This window comes from Falco rusticolus, chromosome 7 (genome assembly GCF_015220075.1).
Source record: "Falco rusticolus isolate bFalRus1 chromosome 7, bFalRus1.pri, whole genome shotgun sequence".
Lineage (NCBI taxonomy): Eukaryota > Metazoa > Chordata > Aves > Falconiformes > Falconidae > Falco > Falco rusticolus.
In genome coordinates this window covers 40,171,343-40,196,855 of record NC_051193.1, presented here as the reverse complement: position 1 = coordinate 40,196,855, position 25,513 = coordinate 40,171,343, and the positions used below count along the sequence as shown (strand labels likewise).

At 36.1% G+C, this 25,513-nt stretch overlaps 1 protein-coding gene across 1 annotated transcript in view; it reads left to right on the top strand.

The window, feature by feature from the left end:
* Positions 1 to 17,479, top strand: part of PAPOLA (poly(A) polymerase alpha) — a 44,616-nt gene extending 27,137 nt beyond the window's left edge. Inside the window, 11 exon segments of the mRNA XM_037393365.1 lie at positions 383 to 436; positions 1,204 to 1,323; positions 3,036 to 3,145; positions 5,807 to 5,928; positions 7,564 to 7,706; positions 9,085 to 9,185; positions 10,767 to 10,987; positions 11,399 to 11,461; positions 13,103 to 13,177; positions 13,371 to 13,439; positions 15,297 to 17,479. Of these exon segments, the coding sequence (XP_037249262.1) occupies positions 383 to 436; positions 1,204 to 1,323; positions 3,036 to 3,145; positions 5,807 to 5,928; positions 7,564 to 7,706; positions 9,085 to 9,185; positions 10,767 to 10,987; positions 11,399 to 11,461; positions 13,103 to 13,177; positions 13,371 to 13,439; positions 15,297 to 15,392 (1,174 nt within the window). The 3' untranslated portion in view covers positions 15,393 to 17,479.
* The last annotated feature ends 8,034 nt before the right edge of the window (positions 17,480 to 25,513 follow it).

The following is a 25,513-nucleotide window of genomic DNA, read 5'->3' as shown; positions in this document are numbered from 1 at the left end:
TATAGATGGTTGTGAACAACTGGTTTTACTTGCAAGGAATATTTAGTAGTCAGTTAAATCCTTCATCTTATTAGGTATTGAAATACCTGTACTGTCTTTCAACTAGTGCTATGTTCCTAGCCTTTTGTTAAGGTTACTGGTATGGAAGTATAGTTGCAAATGTCCCTAAAATCCAAAATGTTTTGATAAGTCCATTAGTCACATGCTTGGGGAACATATCCCCTTTGTCTAATGAACAATACTTAATTTTATTATAGGGTATATACTTAAGCTAATAATCTGTAGTTGCAATGTGGAATTTACTGCAAAGTTTTAATGTTAAGGTTTGAATGTCTAGTTTTAGAAGTATAAATAGAATAGCATATTGTCTTTATCTCCAAAGGCATTATATTGTACTTCTAGCAAGCGCACCGACAGAAAAACAGCGACTAGAATGGTGAGTATAATGCTTGGTATTTAAAGAAAAACAAAAATCACCAAACAACAAAACCAAAAACCCTTACAGCCTTGGACACAAGGGAATATCTGATATGTATAGTATCTTTTTAATGAAATAGAGTTTCAGTGTTTCAAAAATAAATGGATGAAGATGTTACACTTCTGAAAAAAACAGTAAAAATGAAGAGCCAGGGAGTGAAGACTGTTGCTTGAATTTTGCTACTTTACAACGCTGTGAGGTTAACTTTACAAATTTATTTTTTTAAGCCTCTTGTGCTTTTCTAATAAGCAGTGTGAGGAGGTATGTTCTCAATCTCTTGAAGTACTGTTTCTCAAGAGAAAAATGCCTCTCCCTTGTTTTTGCTCTCTTTTGTTAGAGAAGTTTTAAGATTGTCAGATATTGGGTTTTTCTTCAATGTTTAAAATTCATCATCTGAAGCCAAAAGCATATTGGAGAAATACGTACTAGTTTCTTGCTGACTGCCTTTTAATTGATGTGTAATGTCTTGCTATTTAATTCCATTTGTAAAATTGGGTTATAATGAGAGCTTCAGGGCATTCTTACGCTTCCCTTGCATTAGTTTTTGCAACGCATTCACTTGGTTCATTGATCTAAATTAATGTCATGTATAGTGCGCTAGTTACATCTGTAGTGTCAAGTATTAGTATAAGGAGTATGTTGAGGATTTTGTCCTGGTATGTGATGATAGATAATTCTGTTATTTCATATTAATGAGAACTTGTTAATAAATGACATTTATGCAGGGTGGGCTTGGTGGAATCAAAAATCCGTATTCTAGTTGGAAACCTGGAGAAGAATGAATTCATTACACTGGCTCATGTGAATCCACAGTCATTCCCAGCACCCAAGGAGAATCCTGACAAGTAAGCAAAAGTGTTCTTTCATGTGATAGTCAGGAACTAACTTAGCTAAAATACCGGTTCATTAACAAATAAACTAGCATTTTTTATAGAGTCTTAAATGGCTTAATTTTTAATGACAGCATCTAAAGGCAAACAGTTTTAAGCTCTTCTCAAGTACTATTTGTAAAACTAGATATTTATTCTGTATAAGAATGTTTCTGAGCCAGAAAATAACTTCAAGGAAATAATATATTTTTGCTAATAACTATATTAATTGCATAATTTCTTGCCACTAATCCATGTCAGCTACTGCTCCTTAGCTGCTGTTGTTGTTTGAGCATCTAGCATCACTTGGTAAGACAGTTTTAATTATGAAGCATCATGAGCATTGGGTAGAACATCAGGCACAGTAGAACCAAAATCTTGAGTAATTAAGTACATTAAAGTTATTAAATTTAGCAGTTGAGATGCATGTAATTTAATCTTGGTGATGGCTGATGTTAGAATTCCTCAAGATGTGGAAACAGTGGAGAAAATACCAAGCACTTCAAATTGTTTAGGATTATCTATTTTTCAGCTCCTTCCACCCTTTCCTCTGCCACTCAAAAAATGATTGCAAGTGTGTAGGCTCAAAACGCTTTTTAAGACTTTATTTCTAGGCAGTGTTGTGATTAATTTGTAAGGAATCGTATTTTTTTTGTGAAGTGAAAAAGTGAATGAAGTGTGAAAATGGGGAAGAAATTGTGGTTTTCACTGGGAGTATATGAAAAGCCTTGTTTACCTTCCACCCAGCCTTTTCCAGACTTAAGTGCTTCAAGTGACAGTATGGTGCTCCCTTTTTAAAAACTTATATATGCAAATTACGTGCATGTTCCAGGTGAAATTGGACAAAAGCAGGCAGTACCTCTTCAGCACCATTTAAGTGGGTAAATACAGCTACAACTGCCTGCATAATCACAGGCTCTCATTAGCTCTTATTTCAGAGGACTTGATGTGGGCAACTTTTCTAGGCAAGGTTATTTTCCCAATGTAAACTATGCGTGTTCTTTCACCTGCCTGCCCAATTTTTTTTCATTGATTGATTGGAAAGCAGTGTTTTTCTGAAATGGTCTTGCAGGGAAAAGACATTTGAATTAAAACATTAAATTTCTTGAGCTGCTGTAGAAGTGTTACGCTATATTCTGTGCTAGACTATAATAGTTCCTCTTTCATGTATATTATGTGAAGGTGAGCTGTCAAAGGGAGGCTCATCTTACCTGAAAACTGCACTTTGTGGTCAGTTACAGCTAAGAAATTTGAGAGTTGGAAGACGTTTAGCAAAATGGAAGCTGTCTAATCAAGGAGTAGATTCTAACTACTTCAAGCATCACGTGCTGGAAATCTGTCTTCTCCTTTCAAATCTGTCCTTTACAGTTGTGATGGCTAGTTATAACTCCTAAAAATGAGACAATCTATATATAGAAGCACAGTTGAATGAATTAATCTACTCATGATCTTAGTTCATGAAGTTTGCTGGAGGTAGATGGGTCAGTGTTTCGTGACACTTTTTTTTTTTTTTTTTTTTTTTGGTATTGTGGGTGCAAAGGGAATGTCATTAAGTCAGCTTTGTTTTTGGTCTTTGTATGGCTAGCTCCACTAAAATGTTCAACTGTTGTCTATTGCAGCAGATAACTTAGTAAATTATTCAGTTCTTCTGTCAGTATTATATGACTCTTTTATGTAAATTTTTCCAGGGAAGAATACCGTACAATGTGGGTGATTGGGTTGGTGTTTAAGAAAACAGAAAATTCTGAAAATTTAAGTGTCGATCTTACCTACGACATTCAGTCTTTTACAGACACAGGTGAGTGTTGCTTTCCAGATGTTCTGGTATTTATGAACTTGTTGAAGTTACTGTTTCTGTTCATTAGGTAGTCTGTTTCAGTAGTAGAATCTAGACTTAGGCTAAGGAGTTAGGGTGTTTAATGAAATACAGTTTTAATGAGTTTTAATGCTTCTAGACACTTCAGACATTGTTTTCAGTTTGTTTTCATTAAAACTGATTAAAATGATGCACACATCTTTTAATGTCACTAAAAATGGTACATTACATTGTGATCTTTACTGAAGAAAATTGGTTATCATGTAACCATGATGCAACCTAACCTCTTTTTGACAATATGTGTATAGTTTAAATATTCTTATTACTTGTGAAACTGAATTCATCATTGGATTAAAGCGGATTATATAGTAGACTCTAGAACAAAATGCTTTTTATTCCATGGTGTTACGTAGTAGCTAGTTGATTCAGTAACTTTTACTTTCATGTCCAACACTTGATGCAAGAAACCTGTTTGACTTTCCAATGTTCTCTTTTTTGATTCATGAATGAGAAATTTTAAGGAAAGAATTGATAACAGCTGCAGAGTGTGACTCTCTAGTCTAAGCCTAAGAAAGGAGCAATACCTTTGAGAAGATTAACTAAAAAATTTGCAGTTCTTGTTTTAAACAAATGACAGTTAAGGCTCAAGTATTACATGTTTACAGAGTTAAAGGAATAGGTTCAAATGCTAGTTAATGCAATGCTGGTCTTTGGATTCTGAGACTCGGTAAGACTGGAAGCAAGGAAATAGTACACCTCCACCCCCTGGTATGGATGTATGAGTGAATATAATAAAATAATAATGTATATTTATAAGTAAACTATGCCAAGGCTTGAAAGTTCTTTATTGTCATTTATAGCTGCAGTGAGGGGTCTCTGTGTGTGTGTCTGTGTCAGTCGAAGGGATTTCTATTTTCTTGAGAGGGGTGGAATATTCCCTTTGATTATAAGTGGTGAAGGTGAAACTATAGGCGCATCATTCTAATTTTTGAGAACTTGGAAAAGCTTGGTTGCTGCTTTGAAGGAGTGAAGGAATTAATGAATTAGTGTCTTAGGTCTTTTGTTGTTTATAAAAAATGAATTTCAATAGTGTACTTAGGTTTTTTTCTATATGAAAGTACTAAAAGTTGCACATAGGATTTTGAATCTGGTGTACTTGCACTACATTCAAATCTGAAATTTGGCTAAATACATGGAACTTTAAATGAAGTAGCATTTAATCAAAATTTAGAGACTGTGATGCGCAGTTTTCTGTTCAGTTTCTAAATACACTTTCCAAGGTAGTCAACTAACAAAAATTTCTGTTTTGTGAGTTTTTGTCACCTCAAATCAATGTGAGTGTGTCTCCATCATTTTTAATCCATCCTGAAAACCTCTGTTTGTCCTATATTTTGGAATAGATCCTAAGATTTTATTGAAACTACTGAAGTATTTTCAAGAATGAAATTAGGGAATAGCTTGCTTTATAGTAGGAGCAGGGGGAGGAGGAGAGCCATGAAGAGTGGCCTAGGTTTTCCTTGAAAATTTTCCATTGAGACTTTGGTAACACCTAATGTCAGGAATATGGAATGCTTTAACCATGTCTAGCTTGCTTGAGCATGCCCCTACCCTACCTTAACTATAACTTGTATAAGCCTCACACAGAGGTTTTATGAGCTTCTTCAATACCAAGAATTAGTCTAGTAGGCACTTTAATATGCAGTAGTCATTGAGCTTTTTGTGTGTCTGTCTCTTAACAGCTTTTTTTATTACATGTTCACAGCCTATTCAATGAGAATAGACAGTGAATAAGCGAGATACCTCCTAAGTTTTGTATTTAAGATCTACAGAATGATTTTTTTATTCATTCGTCTGCCACAGCTTTATTCAACATTTTATAGAAAGCTGATGTGAAAGAACAACAGATTTTTCATTTTTATCTGGCTTTACTTGAACCCAAGATGTTGGGTTGCGGTGTAGTTCCTTTACTAGCACTAACTGTGTTGAATCACCAGAAGTAAATGTTCTGAGGTGAAGAGAAACAGCTCATTATAGTAGACATAATTACAAAAAGAAACAAAGCCAACAACAAAAAAAGCCCAAAGCAAACCAACAAAAAAAACCCCCAAAACATAGCAGAAAAAAACCAAACACAAATCACTTCTGTATAAAAATGTGGTGGTATCTGGTGTTGCCAGAATGATTTGTAATATAATAGCTGACACAAGCATTAAACTCCAGAATTAGAACCTGTTTGTAGGAGCTGCATAAATAAAAGCTGGATCAATTGAAGGGAATAGTTTTATGTAAATACTGTAATTCTTATGAGGAAATCTTATTTCTGTCTTTAGTTCATTTGAGCTGAACTGAAGAATTCACTTTAGTGCTGTTACTATTAAAACTTGTAAACAATATAGTTTAGAGAACGGCATGCTTGCAAGATACTGTTCTTGGACAACAGGTCCCCTACCAAAGTAACATTTTAGTGTTTGCACTGTCAGTGCTGGCATAGTTGGCGGTTTACTTTCTTCCTCCAGAAAAGGGAATGCTGAATTTGTTCTTGAGGGTAATAAATGTTCTGAAATGCAAATTGTTTCTGCCTGGGCAAGTAAGTGGACTTTGCAAAATACTTCAGTGTATCTTAATGTTATTCTAATTGTGTAGTTTATAGGCAAGCAATAAATAGCAAGATGTTTGAGATGGATATGAAGATTGCTGCAAGGCATGTGAAACGTAAGCAACTTCACCAACTGCTACCTAATCATGTGCTTCAGAAAAAGAAAAAGGTAAACTGGACTAATATTTGAGAGCAATAAAAATGCTATTGAGAAATGATACCTCAGGTTTTTAGATTTAGTAATCAAAGAAATAGAATCACATTTTGAATGCTTAGTTTTACCTGTATAAACAATGTGATCTCATCTGACACTAGCAGTATTACTACATGCATGAAATACAATTCTAGATTCTCTGAACATCAAGAACAGGAATAGTATCTTTGGGTCTGGCTGAAATACCGCGTTGTTTTGGCCTTCCTAAACTAAACAGATTTAAAAAAGCGTAATCTAAGATTTTAAAGCTCTCTTAGTACTCTAATGATGCTTCCTTTAAGTGACCTGCACATTAACAATACCAATAAAACAATCAGTCAAGCAATTCTTGCTACCGCCAGCTTTTTCCTCTTAAAGTTGTTATTAGACTTTCCTGTAAGTCTCCTAAACATAAAATTGCAACTCTTCACATAGAAGGAGAGTAGAATGTTGAACTTGTTGCTGGTTTTTTGTACCTAATGGTAGTCAGTTGCTGTAACTGAGATTGAATACTTTGAGGATACATTTCAGGGAAGTATTCTTCAGCCTGCAACTTGGCAGCTTTTGATATTGTATGTTCTTAATGAAAAGATTTAAATGACAGTTTTGACACCAGAAAGTTGCCCGTTGCCTAGCCAGGGTAGGTATTTTCTCCCTCAGTGTATAGTTTACCTGTGTGGCCATACATGAGAATGGTAACACTTTTAATTGTGTTGGATGTGATTTACTTTCAGTGGAGGCAAAACAAAGGAAGTGGAACATGGAATTTAACAATTTAGGCTGTATTTCAAAATTCCTGTTTCTTTGTGTTAGCTTAATCTGAGAGCAATACGAGTTTGCTTGTATTTGTGAATAACTACACCACTGTTATATACTCGGGTATATAAAAATAACTTGCTTTGTTACTATAGCTGTTTTATGTTAACTGCTTTTTTAATGAACAGGAAATCTTGTATTGATACTAAGTGTAAATCTGTTTGTAATACATTCCAGACGACAATGTAAATATTAAGTGATGCATCTCCTAAGTAGTAATGTGTCAGAGGAGGGTGTTTCTTCTCCACTGACTGTTTTAAATTCTAATCAGTCTCTAAATTCTTTGTATTAATTGTGGGTTTGGTGTACATTGGTATTACTTGGAAGTTAATGAAAGCAGTATCTATAAGCCCACAAAACCAAAGACATTTGAAATAAACTGTTACTATATTTAGCGATTGTATTTTCATCTTTATCTTATGTTTTTGAACATCGTTGGTTCAGACAAATCTGTACCTGAATTGCGAATGTGAAAATGTAAATGCTTGTAGTGACAGTATAGTGGTTTATTTACATGTAAAAGGATTAATCGTCCATTAATGTTTTGCATTTTTAAATGCTTCTACTTCCAGGTTGTTTTTTTCTGAAAACATGCTTAAATTTACCTGCATTTAAGGCATGCATACTTGCTTCGTTTGTGGTGGAAGCTCATTGCTGTTAAATCATCTCTTGTTTTTTCTTCACAAATGTAACAGCTAACATTTTGCATAACTGAAATATTACATCATTTGAATCTTCATTGATTTTTAAGCCTTTAAGACTAATGTAATTGTCTTTTTGTCTTGTGGATTGCAGCATTCAACAGAAGGAATCCGGTTGACAGCTCTGAATGACAGCAGCCTAGACTTGTCTATGGACAGTGATAACAGCACGTCTGTGCCTTCGCCTACTAGTGCTATGAAGACGAGTCCATTGAACAGTTCTGGAAGTTCTCAGGGGTAATGAAGACTTTCAGTCTTGTGGCTGCTCTCTGTTCCTGAATTACTTGCATTTAAAAGCATAGCAGATACTGCATCCGTGAGATACTACGGTTATCAAGGTGTGACTGTTCCAAACTGGAACTTGCAGACAATCTTTATTTCCAGTTTGAGCACTAGAGCAGGGCTAAATTTGGGGGATAGGGAGCATGGCATTGGACTTCAGATAAGGAATTATAAAGTTGGGTAGAAATCCTTAGAACAACAAGGTGATATAAAAACTTGGGGACACTGCAGTAGGAGGCTGTGAGAGGTAGTAAGCAGGAAATTGAAGTGTGAGAATAAGGGTTGTGTGAGTTTTGGTCAAAATGAGAGACAGTACAGGAGTTTAGGCTTTCTGTCTGGGAAATCAGTAGTGCTACTCCTATTACTGATGATATCTATGCAAATTAAGCTTATGAACATAATTTTCTATTGTATTTTCAAAGTGTACATATTAATGTTTATCTTAAGCCTGTCTTTCTGTATTGTCTTTTCATAGAATCACAGAATGGTTTGGGTTGGAAATGACCTTAAAGATCACCAAGTTCCAACCCCCACCATGGGCAGGGACACCTTCCACCAGACCCAGTTGCTCAAAGCCACATCTGACCTGGCCTATCTAAATTTGTTTGCCCAAGTAAATGGGATTCTGCTCTTTCTTCTTTCAAGAGTCCCGTGTTTGTCTGTTTGATGCAGAGACAAGTTAACATCAGTTGCCTACAATTGTGCAGGATTAGATGTATATTACAGGATGTTGTATAGGATAAAATACTTAAGTTCACTAAACTTATTCCTTTTGACAAGTATTCTTTAAGTTGGTCTTCTGTGGTAAATGATTTCCAATAGTTGATGCCGCTAACCGTGATATTAAAACAAGTCTATGATATCTAGGAAGTCACACTTGTAGTGGAAATTGCCCCATTATGATTTTTGGGCATAGTCATAACGGTGTGTGTAAATGGAAAACAAACTTTCTATTCTATTTTGGTCCTTCTGTACTGGTTTTGTTCCGTTCTTCAGGGAAGTAGTTGCTGCATTTTCCCCTGCACCTTATTTGGGCAGACATTGCTTCAATTGTTGCCCTTTTTTAGTGCAACTCCTTACTGGTCTAAAAAACTGTCTCTGAAGTGATTCAGATTAAATATTTGAAATAGCTTCCATTGCTCAAGTTTGACAGTAGATTACCAATGCTCATTTCTGTCTTCCTGCTGTGACATAGTATTGTAAGTTCTGCTCTGTAATGTAGGTAAAATCTATCATCTATGGTTACTGGCCATGCATGTGATGTGATGAAAGGCGGGACATACAGCACCATAGCTTTACTAATGTTCAGCATTTCGTCATTTTTCCCTTTTAGCAGAAGCAGTCCTGCGCCAGCTGTAACAGCAGCATCTGTGACCAACATACAGGCTTCTGAAGTCACTGTGCCACAAATAAATTCCAGTGAAAGCTCAGGGGGTAAGGAAAGTGGCACAGTATATTGTTTCTATTGATTTTGTTTGTTTGTTTTTTGTGATGTCTGTGAAACAGTTTTTCTTCCAGTTTGAGGTCTTTACTTAACACATGCTCTAACATGTTCTCCTTGATGTACAGATTTAACTAATTTCTTTAGGACTCAAGAAACCATGGCAGAATACTTTGTGCCGTGATGTTTGTTTATTCTTTTACTCTTAGAGATTTATATTTTACATTCACAATAGCCATAGTTTTCCAGTGGCTTTATGTAGGTCTGTAGTTCAGTTGATCAAATAAGGAAAAACTATCTAAAGATGGAAGAGCAATTTTTGTATTTATCCTAATCCATTTTGTAGTTAAACCCAAGAGCTGATTCTGTACTGTCTGTGATCTGTGCTTCCATGTTACTGTTCGTGTTGTTCATGAAATTGTTTCTAATAATGAAAAAGACTCAGGTGTCAATAAGGAGCATGTGTTCTGCTTACATCTTTTCAGATATGTCCTACTGTGTGTGCTGACGTTACCCTCCATATTTTCTACAATAAAAGCTACGCTTCACTTAATACTTAAGAAAAATTGACTTTTTAGTGCAAGAACAAAAGCACCTGGTGAAAATACTCACTTGGCAGTGTCAGCTGCTGCTCTTTTTGATGGCACTTTAGCTGTATACAAGGAGCAAGTCAGAAACAGATTGAAAAGGGGACCAACTGGTTAGCCTTTCAAGATGAGAGCTCTATTATTTCACTCCTTCACATGTGGCACGGTGGAGTCTTTAACTGTTCTCTGATTTTTATTGTAAGTCACAGATGCATCAATGTGAGTGAGTTAGTCCATGAGCACTAAATGGAGCTTAAATGGAATGACTGTTTTTTGGATTTGTAGACATATCAGAAGTTGTTCATTCTTGTATTTTAGTTAATCAAAAAGCAGTCACCTGATAGTTATTAATGAAAAAAGTTCCTCAATGTAATTTTTCTTATCCTGGAGCATCTCCCTATGTGTGCTTGTTGGTTTGAGGTAGGCAATTGATGAGGTAGAGCTTTTTCAAATGGAGCATTTTTCCAAAAGATGTTTGGAATGTCAGATCTTTTTTTGATGCTCTGTGATGACTTCATATCTGTCATTGTGTACTCTGAGCCTGAGAAGTGGTAAATTTCATGTTTGAGTGACAAAAGTGGTATCAAATTGGTCTTGAATTTTATTTCAGGCAGTCTTTGGCAATGCATTTATATGGCTGAGTACAGAAACAGTAAAACTTCTTTTGGGTACCAAAAATAATAGCTGTATTAGCACAGAGCTTTGTCTGGGTTAGTGTACCTAGCTGTTAAGCAGGGTTATTTAGACCAGGCAGTGTCACTGACATGGCTACCCTGTATCTGGTACAGGAATTCTCTCTTGGAACAAGCCTGAAACTAAACTGCGCTGTGTCATTCCAAACATGATGCTTATAACACTAACTGTACCACTGCTGTCATGCCTGCTTGGTTTCTGTGGGTTTGAGTAGAGACCAAAAATACCAGTGAGTGAACTGAAATGGTGGTGTCATCTCATCTTGTTGAAGCTTTTTTATTTATTTATCCACAGGTACTTCAAATGAAAGCATTCCTCAAACTGCCACACAACCAGCCATTTCTCCACCACCAAAGCCTACCATCTCTAGAATTGTTTCCTCAGCATATCTATTAAATCCATCACCAAGAACTTCAGGAAATGTTGCAACAAAAATGCCTAGCCCTGTCACAGCAGTGAAAAGGACATCTTCTCCCCATAAAGAAGAGTCTCCCAAGAAAATGAAAATCGAAGAGGTATTTTGGATTTTGGGGTCATACATAGCAATGTCCAAAACTTTGAATATTCATTTCAGCTGCAGAGTGCTGATTCTTGTGTTTCAAATATTTTGTTAAACGGGGTGTATATTTCCTATTCTGATTGCATTGCTGCTTTATGTATTCAGCTTGCTTAGGTGTTAGTGTTTTTTTTCTTAGGCTGATGTTTGTCACGTGACACACGTGCTGCATTTCTGAGAATTCTCAGACATGCTTAGATTCTAAATTCTTGTCTTAAAAGCAGGTTTTTTTGTTTGAGTACAACATGTTAAGTCTCAGAAGTAATTCTGTTTTCAAAACCGCTTTATGACCTTATTTTCTTGTTGATTTTTTAAAAAATGTTTTTATGATTTTTTTAATAGTTTCTGGGTTTGTTTTCATTTTCAGCAGGATGAAATGAGTGAAGATACTAGCTGTATAGATTTGAATGAGCATGAAAAAATGGAAACTAAGGTATCTATGCCTACACCATAGAATTTTGTGTATATTAATCAGGACTCTTCCTTGTGAAAATTACTGTGTTTGCCTCTAGGAATGACTGAGAGTGTTCATAGATACAATATAGACTCTCCAGTAAAGATAGCAAAATGATACATAATTTTATCAATGTATATGTCAAGATTAATGAATTGCAGTACATTATCTGTTGCCAGGCTAAGCTGAGCCTGAGTCCATGGTCGCATAGGACAGCGATTTCTTTGCTGGTCATTCACACAGTGTTATGCATGGCAAAAAAAATTAATGATGATATTTATATTGCATCAGATCAGGCATGTGTCTATATGCCTTGCTTTGCCGGCATGCCAAACTTGATGTATATTACTTAAAGAACAGTTGTCCTATGTATTCCATAGGGATTTTTTCATGTTGGGCTGAGAATCCTGAAGCCAGGTGCTACCTTGTTCACTGTTGAGGTAAAACAAAGTTTCAAATGATGGTAAATAAATACTTTCTGATAGTGAAATTATTCTATGAAATTGCAGCATGCCTTTTGGGGACTTCCAAAGATTCAAGCATGCCTCTCCTGTATCTTGTAATTTAGCAGACAATTTTTCTGCTTACTGATTGGCCAGAAAGGGTGACAGTCTATCTTAAGCCATATGATAGCAGCTCTCCACTTGGGTGCATACAGTTTTTGTAGGGCGTGTTCTGTTGTCTTTGGAATCTCTGGAAAACATATCAAGAAATTAAAATAGCTAATAAAATGCTTGAAGTGCTTTGGTTTATAGTTTACACACCCGTAAGTGAGGAATTGTATCTTGTTATGTAGTCACATTGAAATCTCTTCGAATTCAAGACAGGTGAAGTCAGAAATGCAAGTAAGCATTTAATTCTAATGTTGAAAATAGATCCTCTGGGTGCAGATCATTGTAAAAGATAAAGGTACTCCTGTTAGCTTTTATTGTTAGTCTCCTCTAAATCTTATATCCTTAATAGGCACAGAAGGAAATGGTGGAATGAGCTTTAACATAAACATAAGTATTTTTCCATTGAAATGAATGCCTTTTTGTTAGGGTATGGTTTACTAAATGATAGTTTTAACTAACAGGCTGTCTTCATTAAAATGAATGTGCTACTACCCTGCTTTAGCTGTGCAGTCCCACTGTTGTACCTGAAAAACTGGCTTTGATGTTAAATCTGTTCATCCACAAAGCTGATTCAACAACCTGTTGAAGTAGTAGGAAAACTTTTTCTGCTGGAATGGTGAAAGCAGTGGAAAAGCAGTTGAATTTGCAACAAATTCAATAGCTTTTCACATGGTCTTTCTTGATACTATACCTTTTGTCTTTCGTGAGTTGAATGACATGTAATGTTTTCATATAGGATTCTGTATAAAAGGTGTTAAGTGGTTAAACAAGTGACAGTTGAGAAGTGATTTAGCTTGTATTGATGTCAGATTTCTAATCAGCAAAACATAATACAGAAATCCCACACTAGAGAACAAAAGGATGGGTATCAACGCAGCAAGTACCAATATTTGCCTCTTTTCTTTTGCTGTATATGCTTAACTTAAAGGCATTCGGTTTAATGGAGTTCGATATTGCTTTTATAATTGGAAGTGGTATAACTGTGTCGATGTTTTTGTGTCTTTAGGAGCAACTTGAGACAGAAGTGAATGTTAATTCTCAAACAGAAACTCTTCAGACAACTTCTCTGCAAGCTCCTCAGGTACTGTTTTTGAGAACACCTCCATGCGTGTGTGCTAATCTGTGGTGAAAACACTGACATTAAAATGAGTCCAGACATTAAAAATAAATGTGTATTTTTTAATATAAATCCATTGTGTGGAAAGCTGCTTGTTGTTACTGTTGCAATTTTTGTGTTTTAGATGGTCATTGATCTTATTGAATGTGCATTGTAGCTAAACATGTATGGCTTGCCATACAAACTGACCGAAGCTGGATTCGCTCTTCTGAATTGTGCCTTCAAAGTAAGGGGCTCAGTTTATTCCTTTGTGCTTTGCACATCACAGAATAATCCTTTCTAACAAGGAAACAAATGCTTTAAATAGCTGCTGCTCAAAGATACCCTGGTAGAGGTTGAGAATGTCTGAACTGTAACCAGATTCTGCTGTTTGGTGTGACAGAGAGATAAATTGTAATCTTATAATTTCTTAGCCAGCTGTGTTGCTTCCCTGAAGGTATTAGAAGTGTGAGGAGCATTGGAAAAATAGACAAAGTTAATTTTCTGGAATTCACTCAAATTTTTGTTCCTAATACTGTAACAACTTGTAGAGAACACATCTTTGTCCTTACTAGCATTTTTAAGTTACTCTTCATGCTCTACTGATTAAAGTTTCACTATCACAAAGTATTTTATGCACACTTCACTCATTAAATGTGTAGTAAATGTATTGATTGAAAATGGAGATATATTACAATAGTATTAAAAGTATTTGTTATCAGACTTTTTGAGCTATACGAGCAGTATGAATAAAGGTAACAAAATTGTTTGGCCAAAACTCCAGATGTTACTTCGGCACTCTAAACTGCTTCAGGGAAAATTTTAGATCATTTAGTACACTAAGTTCATTTTACCTTTTGTTGAGGGAGGATTATATGAAGCTTTGTAGCTTTTACAAAATTATGTAGTTGTTACTTTAGGAAAAGTAATCTGGAAACTGCAGAAGAATGGTGGGCCTCTTCTGTCATTTTTCAGTATTCTGGCAGGCTTTGTTTAAAACACTGCTCGTGTTGTAGAAAATAGAAACATGTTAAACGGCAGGTCAGCACCAAGCAGAGTGGGCTGCTGGGGGCAGGGGGGAGGCAGGCAGGCAGAGCTTTTGTGCCCTGAGTCCTTCTTGCACTGTGCTTTGCTACTGTCAGTCAGTGCTAACTCAATTGACTTTTTAATAAAACAACAATTAAGAGCAGTCATTTTAATGCAGCTTTTCCCATGTATCAAATGTACCTTATATTAATTTTGAATGCTTATAACACAAGAAAACATTTGATGATGAATCATGGGAAGTAATGCATAATAACTGGGGTACTGGGATAGCAAATAATCTGGTGCAGGAGAAAAGAAGCCCTTCGAAGTTTAAAACGCACATGCACCCACCCCGCACCCCCCCCCAAAAACCAACTCAACCCAACAATAAAGGCTTGTTAAGCCTGTGAGAAATTAATGAATCGCACTGAATCTTGAGTATTCCTTTTCTGTGCTTTCCTTTATTTGGCTTCAGATACAATTTTACTGAATGGGATTTAAGTCTTTTAAGTGGGCACTGTTTCAGAGTTTGTCTTACCTTTTCCATATAAATCTAAACCAATATCAAAAGTTGAAAATTTGTCTGTACAGAGCTTTTAAACAGTCTGAAATGTGAATGTGTGAAGACACATACTTTGCACTGGGGACAGTTTATCATCCTTCATCTGTAAGGGGCTGAGGCTTAACACTGAACTGTTCAAAGGAATTTCGAAATACTAAACATCTAGGTCAGGTAGTAGATGTCACTGATCAAGCACCCTTATTATATGAATATTATGTTTTATTGTATTACAGGTTACCAGTAGGCTCAGCTTTATCTGCAGATTTATCTTCCTAATTTCTTTCAGTTGTTGAAAAAGGAAATGTACATCATGAAAGACTCTTGTACAAATTTTTCTTAATGACTGTGTAGGCAAAGGAAATACCTGCTTCTATATTTATAATTATCCTTATCTTGGTGTATTCCTAAAAACTCTTTTAAAGATCTTGGTTTTGAAAGTTAGTGCCATTACTATAATATTTTTCTTCTGATATTTACAAAGTTAAAATACAACCAAACTTCTTCTTTTCTTTTCAGAAAACACCCAGTACAGACCTTTCAGATATCCCTGCTCTCCCTGCAAATCCTATTCCTGTTATCAAGAATTCAATAAAATTGAGATTGAACCGGTAAAAACAACCTCAGGGGTCCATAAACAGTATCTGCCAACTCAACCTGTTGTCTTCTAATGCTAGAAAAAAAAAGGAGAACGGAGGGTGCAAGACTAGAACATAATTGCAAATGGATTTAGGTATATTTTGTGCACTTCCCTTTCTGGGCTAAAATCACCACTTGATTGGAAGTCCAGGTTAGTATGTGAAGCCAGGAGTACAATTAATGTGTTAGCAACAGTTGCATTAAATATTTCGAAGGATTACTGCCTTTAAAAACATGAACACTATTTGTAGCCATATTTGACATTCTGATTGAATTTCTTTGCATTGTTTCAAAATTGAGATAAAACTGGCATAAGAATCCCTTAAATGCACTTTTATGTACTTTTTTTATTGGAGTATGACTAATTTTAGATTGTCAGCTGATACATTTTCGTTTTATTGAAGGATCTCTTCAATAGTAGTAATCTGCAAATTGGGTGATGTTCTATGATGTACTATACATTGAAACCAAAGTGTATAGCATATCTAGTTCAACTGCCATCAAGCAGCAGTAAAACTTTAAAGTGAAATGTCAGATCTTGAGGTTATATGACAAGTTTGAGGAAGTAATTGGGAAGTTTTGGTGTTGATGGGACATGATTAAGATGTGGTCTACTTTTTATTTATAGGATTGTTTTAAGGTGCATACAGATCAGCAGTCAAACAGCAAATAAACTTTCCTTTGAGCTAATCAAACTCCTTATTCCCTTTTTGATCCCTTTACTTCTTGGGAAAGGCTTTGCATTTTATGTTGGTGGGGGGGTTGGTGGGGGGTTTTTTTTTGGTGTTTTTTTCCAGCTTGTATGCACCATATAGGACAATAGTTATTTATACAAAATAAAAACAAGCTATGTACTCATTTGGATTTCCCCCTGCCACTTATCTAATTGTAATACCTTCTGGCCTGTAGGCACAAATTCAGAATTTTGTCCCATGACTAAAGTGTTTAAGTAAATATTGCGTGCCTGTGAAATAAAACACCTGTCTTGATGGCCTTTGAATTGCTAAATATGAGATGATTTTTGTACACTCCATAAAAGTCCTGTATGCATTTAAAAGCTTCAAATTTTAAATAAAGGCAAAAAGATTTTTCCCTAAGTATTTTAACCTTTTTATTTTTAGATGGCTCATCAGAAATAGTTTTACATACTGAACAACACTGAATTTTTAAAAATCATATTTCTAGTAAGCACTTGACATCTAGTAAGCTCTTTTACTCTTATTTTTTGTTCTTGTAGTCCTATCAAAAAAGTAACAACTTTTTCTTTTGAAAGAACTGAATCTCTTGTGGCAAAGGACATCAGTATTTGAGGAACATGAGGAATACCAACAGTAATACCAGATGTAGATAAGAAACTTCATGTTACTATTACTTAAGTCTGAAATATGTGGGATGTCAAATCATACTTCCCATACTTTGATTAGCATGTTTTATGAACTCCCTTCTCCCGTTGTGCTCCATCCTATTACACGTGCATCTTTCATGTTAAAATTAAATTACTTACACTCTTCCCCTTATCCTTCTAAATTAATTCTCCAAAGTCAGAGTGTAGCTTATCTTTTACTTAGGCTGTGCAGTAACTGAAGGGGTTTTTTTTTGCCATTTGTCTAAGATGTCTAGTATACAATATTTCTTTTCCTTGCCCTGTGCAGCCTGCTGTCGTCCACCCCCCAAAGAAGGTTATATTAACAGTTGAAGTGTACAAGGTGTCTGTGTATTTTGTGTAGCTATGGAGTTTAGATCGAAATTGCCAGGCACAAATTTAGTCTTGTCATTTTGTTTACACATCAGAAAATCTTTTTCATTTTATTAAACGTTTCATGTAACTGCACCCAAGTTTTGCCAAGCTGGAAACTTGGAACTTTTCTGTATAGTGACTTTTTAATTCTAGTTTTCATAACCTGGAGATCAGACTGTTGCTTTCGCATGATGTACGTAGTGTCTCATGACTGGAGTTTGCTTTGTTTTATAGTATCTGTACTCCTTGTATTTTTCAAGAGCTATTTTGTAAACAGATGATGTATTTCTCCATTGAAAACACAATAAAAAACAGCACAATCCCATAGTTGTCTGATTTTTCTGAATGCATAAAATGGATTTTACTCTCTTAATTCATGCTTGGCTCTTAAATTTTCTGCGAAGACAAAATATGATGTGGCCTAAAAGACATGAATGTTCTCTACATAAGCATCATGATGGATATAGGAAGTGGAAGTAGCATTCAGGGAGGATGTTGAGTTCTAGTCTGTTAAAGGGAAAGGTTGTGGATTGTGCAGTGACTTGGCAGGGGCAGAGTGTATTGCCAGAAAAAAAAACAAATCCATTTTAAGAGCATCCATTCCTTGTTTCCTGATCAGGAGTCTATCTCAAAGTCTTGAATTCTTAAAAGCTGATGAAACTAGAAGAAATGTGTGCATAAACAATTTGGGGCTGTACTATTTTCTTGAAAGTTGGAATTCCGTTTTTTGAAAACTTTCAGCTGTAACAGTTTTGGCATCTTACACTTGCTTTTCTTGCAAGTGACTATTTCTTGTGTCAGCAGATGGCACTATTTCTCTTCTTGTCATAGTTTAAGCTTGCCCTGAAATAAAAAGTAAAAATTACAAGTAACTGTGCATCATTGATCTTTGTATCAGCATGAACCCAATCCTCCAAATGCTTGATGTGAGTAACTTTAATAAGTAGTCTCCTTTTGACTAAAATTTCTTTAACTGCTAAAACCACTGATGATTACGGTCTTCATATTATAATTACCCTGCCTAAAACAATAAACCTTTGTGTTGTATATATTTTTCACAGCATGCAATTGCATGTCTTGTCTAGAAAAGATTCATCATCTTTATATCTTGCCCACCCTGTCTCCCTTTCATCACAGCTGATGTTATTTATGGCTTTAATTCCTCTTTTATTTTCGCTGACCAATAAAAATCTGCTAGTAGATACACAAATTTCTGTTCAGTGCTTCTCAATCTACTGGCAATAGGCTTGTTTTTCCAAGTTACCAGTCATGAACCTCCAGAAGTAAGTTCATGGACTCAAAAGGATCTGCAAACAAGAAGCTGAAAATTACTGTTGTAGCCAAAATAATTAACACTAATAAGCCATGGTTCTAACAGATGGCTTTAGATGTACTGATTTGAATCAGACATTTGAGTTGATGAGTTCTCGCTAAAGTTGTGCTTCCTTGCTGTAGGTAGTATGTGTGCATGCCATTTCTTGGTTTCTTTCTTTTTTCTTAACTGCAAAATCTTTACACTTGTAGCTACAAGTAGTAGTAGGTAGCAACAAATACCAGTTGATAGTAAATTTACCTTAAACAACCGATTTTAATCGAACAATAAAAGTTAAAACTCAGTTCTTCAGTTTGTAGAATAGCAAAAAATAATTCAGTAATTACTGAGCCAGAATCTGTACTGAAATGAATGCTGTGATAGCTACTGAGGAAGTAAATGCGTTTATTTTCTCATATTACGTATTTTTTTGGAAGTTGGGTGCATTTGTACAGAAGGCATTTGACGTTTTGAAGTGCATCATTTATGTAACTATAAACACACCAGTTACATAGCTTTGCTGTGCTTAGTCTCTCTTTGACATCGTTGTGGCTGAGCCATACTTACCAAAATTTTGTCGCGTAAAAATGCACAGGTCTTAATAGTGCACTCACAAATATCTGTATGCACGTAGATTAGCCAAGTACTGGGTAGAGTCACTTTTTCAAAGATCCAGTGTTTGTATTAGGAAAACATCAGCAGTAAACCATTTTTAATTTACTTTAATAATCTTGGTAAAATTAAGGATCTGTTCCATAGAAACAAACCATCTTGGATTTGTTGATAGAGGCAGATGCAGTTTGATACGCCTACAAAGTTCAAACTAATAATTTGAGATATCTACAAACATCAGACATCTGCTGCTATTATCACCAAAAGAATGCAAACTTTGATATCAAACTTCAGAGGGCATGTTTTATTATGAAAAAGATAATATGATGAACCACTGCTGGATGTCCCATCTGCTTTTTGGATATTTAAACTCTAATGGTTTTTTAATAAAGTTTAGGCATATTTGTATTGTTCTGACTAAATTCTGGAATGCTATCTTTAGGTAACTTTTTTTTCTTCCTCCCATGCTTAATGAATTAACCAAATCACACTTCCTATTCAGCATGTCTGTTTTTTTAATGACCTAAGTATTTTTATGACCTCTGTATTCTAGTAGAATGTTTAAAATAAAGAATGACAATGTCGTACAGAATTTATTAAATTTTTACCTTATTAACTCCAAAGATACTGAATTTAGAAAAAGTCAAATTTAACAGCATACTAATAGTTGGAAAAAAACCTACTTAATGGTATATGCAGATATTACCAAGCTTGATTTTTTTGGTAGCAAATTAGTCTTTAAGTAAGAGCCAGAACCCAGGCAAGTAATAGGAAAGGATAAAGAGGAAAATTACTGTTGATGTAAGGTGATAAAAACTACAACTTGTTGGGTAGGGAAAGCTGCCTTTATTTATTTAACTTAAGAAAATAGCCAATGCATTTAAACTGCCCCATAATAACTGTGGCCCGCACAGATACCGGACAGCTTACAAGTGTAAATGTCTTTTTGTCCATCTTCTTTGCAACCTAGCACATCTCCTTTATGGACACATTTTATGTTTGTATTTTTAGAAGTAGATTTCCTCAATAAGGCTTCTTAAGTGAATGTTTTGCATGCTTAATATCTACGTATCGGTTCAAACTTTTCAGTTAATCTACGATTATTTCTGTGGTGTTTGCTTCAGTTAGGGAAATACGTTAACCTAAAGCAGATAAAATTATTAGAAGTGAATGGAGTGCTAGGTCACATATCCTTTATTGATCAGGCATTTCAAATGTTAAAATAAAACTAGAGGCAGGGGGGATATTTGAGAAACGACTCCTCTTCCCCCTCCCCTGCCTCTCCCCAGGTAGAAGTTTGATTCTAAGTAAACATAATAAACATGATAGTTCTTAAAATGGCATGTAAGATTTTTGTGCTGCAGCTTCTGCTTCAGCTTTGCGGAAGCCTTGCCCTGGATGGTGTCTGAGGCTGTGTGTTTCCAGAAATCTGGCATGCGCACTGTCCTTGTTTGCGTTCTCAGTCTGCAGTGGAGCTGTTAATAAAGAGATTGATGATAAAGTTGTTGAAAAGAGACAGTTGGACAGGACTGCTCGCCATGAGTGACAGAGGGCATGCTCTGCCTTCACAGCCAAGAACGTTGCCCCCAGCAGAGAGCTGGCCATGCCTGGACGCTGTGCCAAGACTGTTCAGTGCGTGGGGAGAGGAGTCTGCAGCTTATAGGAAGGATTTCTGTTAGATTTTTAGCTTGTGTTCTTAAAGTGAGATTTCCTTTATTTAGGATCGTCATAAAATTTCTGAAAAACTTTATGCCCTCTTGAATACAAATGCAGTTTCAGCAGCACTGTAGAGGCTACCGTAGATACATTCTGAAATTTTTGTGAACACAATGCTAGGACTTTTAAAGCATTTTATTGTGGTCTGGTTGAATGAAATGAAATAGAGATCCCTTGTTCTTAAAATTAACATTTTTTGCTTTTATGGGGAATAAATGCATTATTCATGTACTCAGTCGAGATATTAGCTTCTGTAGGAATTTCCCTGCCAAGATGTCATAAACTTGATTCAACTCAGTCACATCGTTGGAATAAGAGAAGCCCAAAATGATGGATGGAAGTATTCTTTGTCTCAGCCATGGCTTATCATGTATAATTTTTACCCATCACGATGTAAAAAACAGTAAGACTGATAAAACATTTGATAGTTTAGGCCATCTGCTCAAGCAGCATATTAGAATTATCAGTGATTATTCCTACTGTTTCTTATTTTCATCCAGAACAGTGTGTGGATTTTCTATACAGTAAGGATCACTGTGACCACTAAATGCAGTATCTCCTCTAGGAGAAGGTTTGGTTTGGTTTTTTTTCTCTTGTTGCATCTAGTCCTCATAGGTAGAGAGATAAAAAAGATCCTTGCAACCACAATTGAAATTAATGACTTAAAAAGCAGTTTCAATAGCTCACGCTTCAATGTTTTGCTTTTGAATATATTTACACGAGGAAGATCAATCTTTTTGGTCTCATCACAGTAAGTAGTGGTAGATCGTTTTCTGTAGACAAATTGTACAAATGCTAGTATAGACTTTTTCCTGCGTTATTTCCCACAGGACATGGTTTCTTAGGTGTTTCTTAATTGGATTGAAATATGTAGTAGTTCACCAATATATTAATGCATTTTTATATATACTTAAAAAAACAGTAAAACACTACAAAAAGGCCTTCTGTTCTATGTGCCTTTGACCTGGATAAGGATGAAATCTTGTTTTGTAGTAGTTGCTGTGAATAAAAAAAAAAAATGTTGAATTGTAGAAACATTTTTCCAGTAGTTGATACAGGTGGAAGGCATTTCTTTTCAGTTTTTAAATTTTGCTTCTTGACTGGCTTAAAACATTCAAACTTTGTTTTATAAAAATGTAGGTTTAATTCTGGAGAATCTCAAGTCTGTCAATTAATTGACTTGTGAGTACAGTAACCTAAGAAGATTTTTTTTTTCCTTTTTTAAATGTAGGGATATAAGCTAACACTACTTGTTTTGAAGGTGTAGGCATTGGTTCATAGCCTCACTAGTGTTGCTCTGAATAGGACCTGTCTGAGCCAGAAGTACGCCAGATGTTCTGTCTTGGCAGATAAAAATGGCAAGTTTGATCTAGTACCATTAGGACTCTTTTTTTAGCTTAAGGAATACTTCTACATTTCATTTATTATATGCTGTATTTTTAAAAATGCATGGAAGTCACGCTTTTGAGTTGTTGCAATCACCACAGTGTTGATTTTTCCTTTCTGGCCCATTAGTTTTTCAAGGATAATCTGAACATCCGTTACAGAAGTAGGTTTCTAGTTTTGTTTAAAATAGAGAGATTTTTGCTTTTTATTACTTATCACTATTTAATGTTCTAGTATGTTAAATTATTTATTACCTCAAATTATTAGTTTTTATTTCCAGCCCCCACTGTTATGAATCAAACTGAACGCAGCATGCCTTACCTGACAACAGACAAAAGTTTTCAAAGAACTGTGGGAATGAATTGTCCATTCCTCTGCATTCCACAGTCACATATCATCAGTGCCGCCTTCAGCTGTAACAGCTCGTTTTGGTGTCGTAGGATCTTTCCTGTTAGAATTCTAGTGTTTTAGTTTCTTCAAAATGAAAGGCGTCATAGTCGTATTATTTCAAAGGTGCTTTTATGTGGCTATAAGAGGAGAAATAATATGTAATGTGTAAGTAAACAAACAAACCCCAGCTATAACTCATCACTATCATATGAAGCAGTTTGTTAGAAAGACTGGCTCACAGCAAAGCCAAACCTGCATTCCATTCCTGACTTGTGTACATGTGACCTTGACAGGGCTATTGACTCTTTGCTTCAGCCTCGTATATGAAATGAGATTAGTGGTTATCAAATATTTCACAAATACTATCTTGGAATTTTCATATAGAAGATGCTTTAAAATTATTCCATTGGATTCTACTGTAAACATGAATCATACTCCACTTGAAACTCATACACTAGTTTTCCAGTCTGTGTTTTGTTTTATATCAGATACATCATCTTTATATCCTGCTGTAAATTAGTTCTAAGGGCATCACATGAAAAAGGAAAGGTTGCTGAACATGTTATTAAGACAGTCTTCCGGTAGAGGAAAACTACAAAATTGGCCTACTTGGTACTTCTTATTTGCTGTCCTATTTTGCCTTTTTTTTAAAAAAAATATTTTTATATAAACACACAGACCTGTGTGTGGTAGTTTTTCCCCAGGAAAAATACAGAGGGGTTTAGGTCCTGAAAGCTGTATACCTGTTTGCTATTCTGATCTTCAGCTGTTTAATCCTGTCTTCTTTCTGTTTGCTTATGTGTAGTCTGCAGGCTTTGTAGCTCACTAATACGTTGCTACAATGTCTATTACGTATAACATGAAAATAAAATTTGGCTACACCACTCTTCAGCTTCTGACAGTACAAATGAATGATGTAGATCTGCGGTCTCTCTCACCCTGTAAACAAAAACAATGGAGGTGTTGAGGACCTTGTTGGAAGACTGGCTTTTCCTCTGTTTACAATTTATGACATTTTCTAGTTGTCCAGGCTCCAGTTGCTTTCATATGGAAGCTTATCTGAAAATGGGGGAAGACACTTTTGTACGAGTCTGCTCATGGGTTGCATTTAGGTTCTTCAGAATGGTAAGTGTGGAGGGGTTTAATTTTAAGGGTTTTAATTTTTAAATTTATTTTTGAAGTACAATTTACATAGTAAATGCAAAAAAACCCCTACTGCTTCTTTTTCTGGTGATTTTTTTTTTAAAAGTCCTTTTTAATGTAGTATGTCTGACAGGTCTAGATGAAAGAAAAGCGCGATGGTTTTACAAAGCATTGTTACTCTGGTGCGCATGGCGTTGCACAGCAGCACTGCCTTGGCTTATGTAGAAGTCAGTTTTAGCACATAGTGGCAGTCCAAGTTCGCCACCTTTTGAGGACCAGCCTGTGCAACACTGCAGAATAAAAACTGGAAGTAACATGGACTGTGTAATGATCATTTTGACAACTGCTACCAGGCTGGCAGACTTAATCCAAAAAGCAAGTGTCTGCACCCCTGTTCTGGGGAATAGGACGTGCCCCATGGTGATCCCCTTTTCCCTCAGATCTTCTCAACACCTTCCAATTTTTTTGTTGTTTACTTCCAGTAGTCTAAGTAGTCCTAGTATTTTGAAATAACTCCTCCTACTTCATTCTACCTGGAGGACTGAACTGAGGCAGCAAAACCTAAAGCTATTTGGGAGTTATGTTAAAGTCTGCTATGCTGAACGCTTACCGATAATGCTTTGCTTGCTATCCACACATCTTACCCCGTTACCTGAGCCTGTCTCTATCAAAGGCCCCTCAAAGTATCTAAAGTGTCTTCATGTCTGCTGCTTTAGGTGTATTTTTGTTGGAGAGATCAATGCAGCGCTTTCCCTTCCCACACATGCATGTTTAAACCCTTTGTTTTTGGGAGACAGGTTGCAATTAAAAACCATGAATCAAAAAGGTGTGGATTATCTAGGCTGGGGGTCCTCAAACTTTGTAACCAGGGGGCCGGCGCGCGGATGCAGTGGCAGGCAGCCATCTGCGGCTGCTTGGTTTCCCCCCCCAACCCCCGGCGGGGGGAATGGGGGGAGTCTATAAATACCGGGGGCCGGATTGAGGACCCTGGGGGGGCCGTATCCAGCCCGCAGGCCGTAGTTTGAGGACCCCAGATCTAGGCTTTGGGGTGGGTGGAGGGGCTGTGCCATGGGACCAAGCAAATCCATCTTCGGCTGGCCTGGTCCTGCCTGAGGTAGGACAGTGTTGCAGTATCTTAGATCACTTCTGTGAGCAATTTTAAGCCAAGACTACTTATCACAGGTTATGAGGAAAATTATGAAAATGGTGCCTTCTGATGGGGATTCAGTCAGCCAAGGAATAGGAGTTTCCTTGGGATCTTGGAGTTATTTCTAATTCCTTAAGGAAGAGTTTCATAGTGGTGACCTAGATGCTATAGTATTGGGATCCCTGGGACGTGGGGAATCTCTTTATTTAGGCAGTGGTTGTGCACTTGCAAATACTAAATTCAAGCTCTTCCTCATAAAACAGTCAAGGGAAGATGCAAAGATGCTTCCTGGTGTCCACTGATCAAAAACTTCCAGTATATAAAAAAGTTGAATCAAATTCCGTGTATGTGCTGCTAACTGCTACTGGGAATTTTTCTATAGAGTATAGAATCACTCTGGAGAAGACTTGTTTTGTGTTGAAGTCAGATTATGTGTCTTCCTAAGAGTTCTTTTACATCTTTCTAACTGTTTTCAGATCTACAAACTGTGGTGACTGGTTCTGTACACAGTGGAAGACACATGAGACTTTATTTAAACAGCCGTGTATATTTCCACTAATAAACTAGAAACTGAAATGTGGGCAATACTGATAGGAGAAGCCATTTGTCCGATTGACTCTCTTGGCACCTATCCATTTTTTTTCCTCATTGAC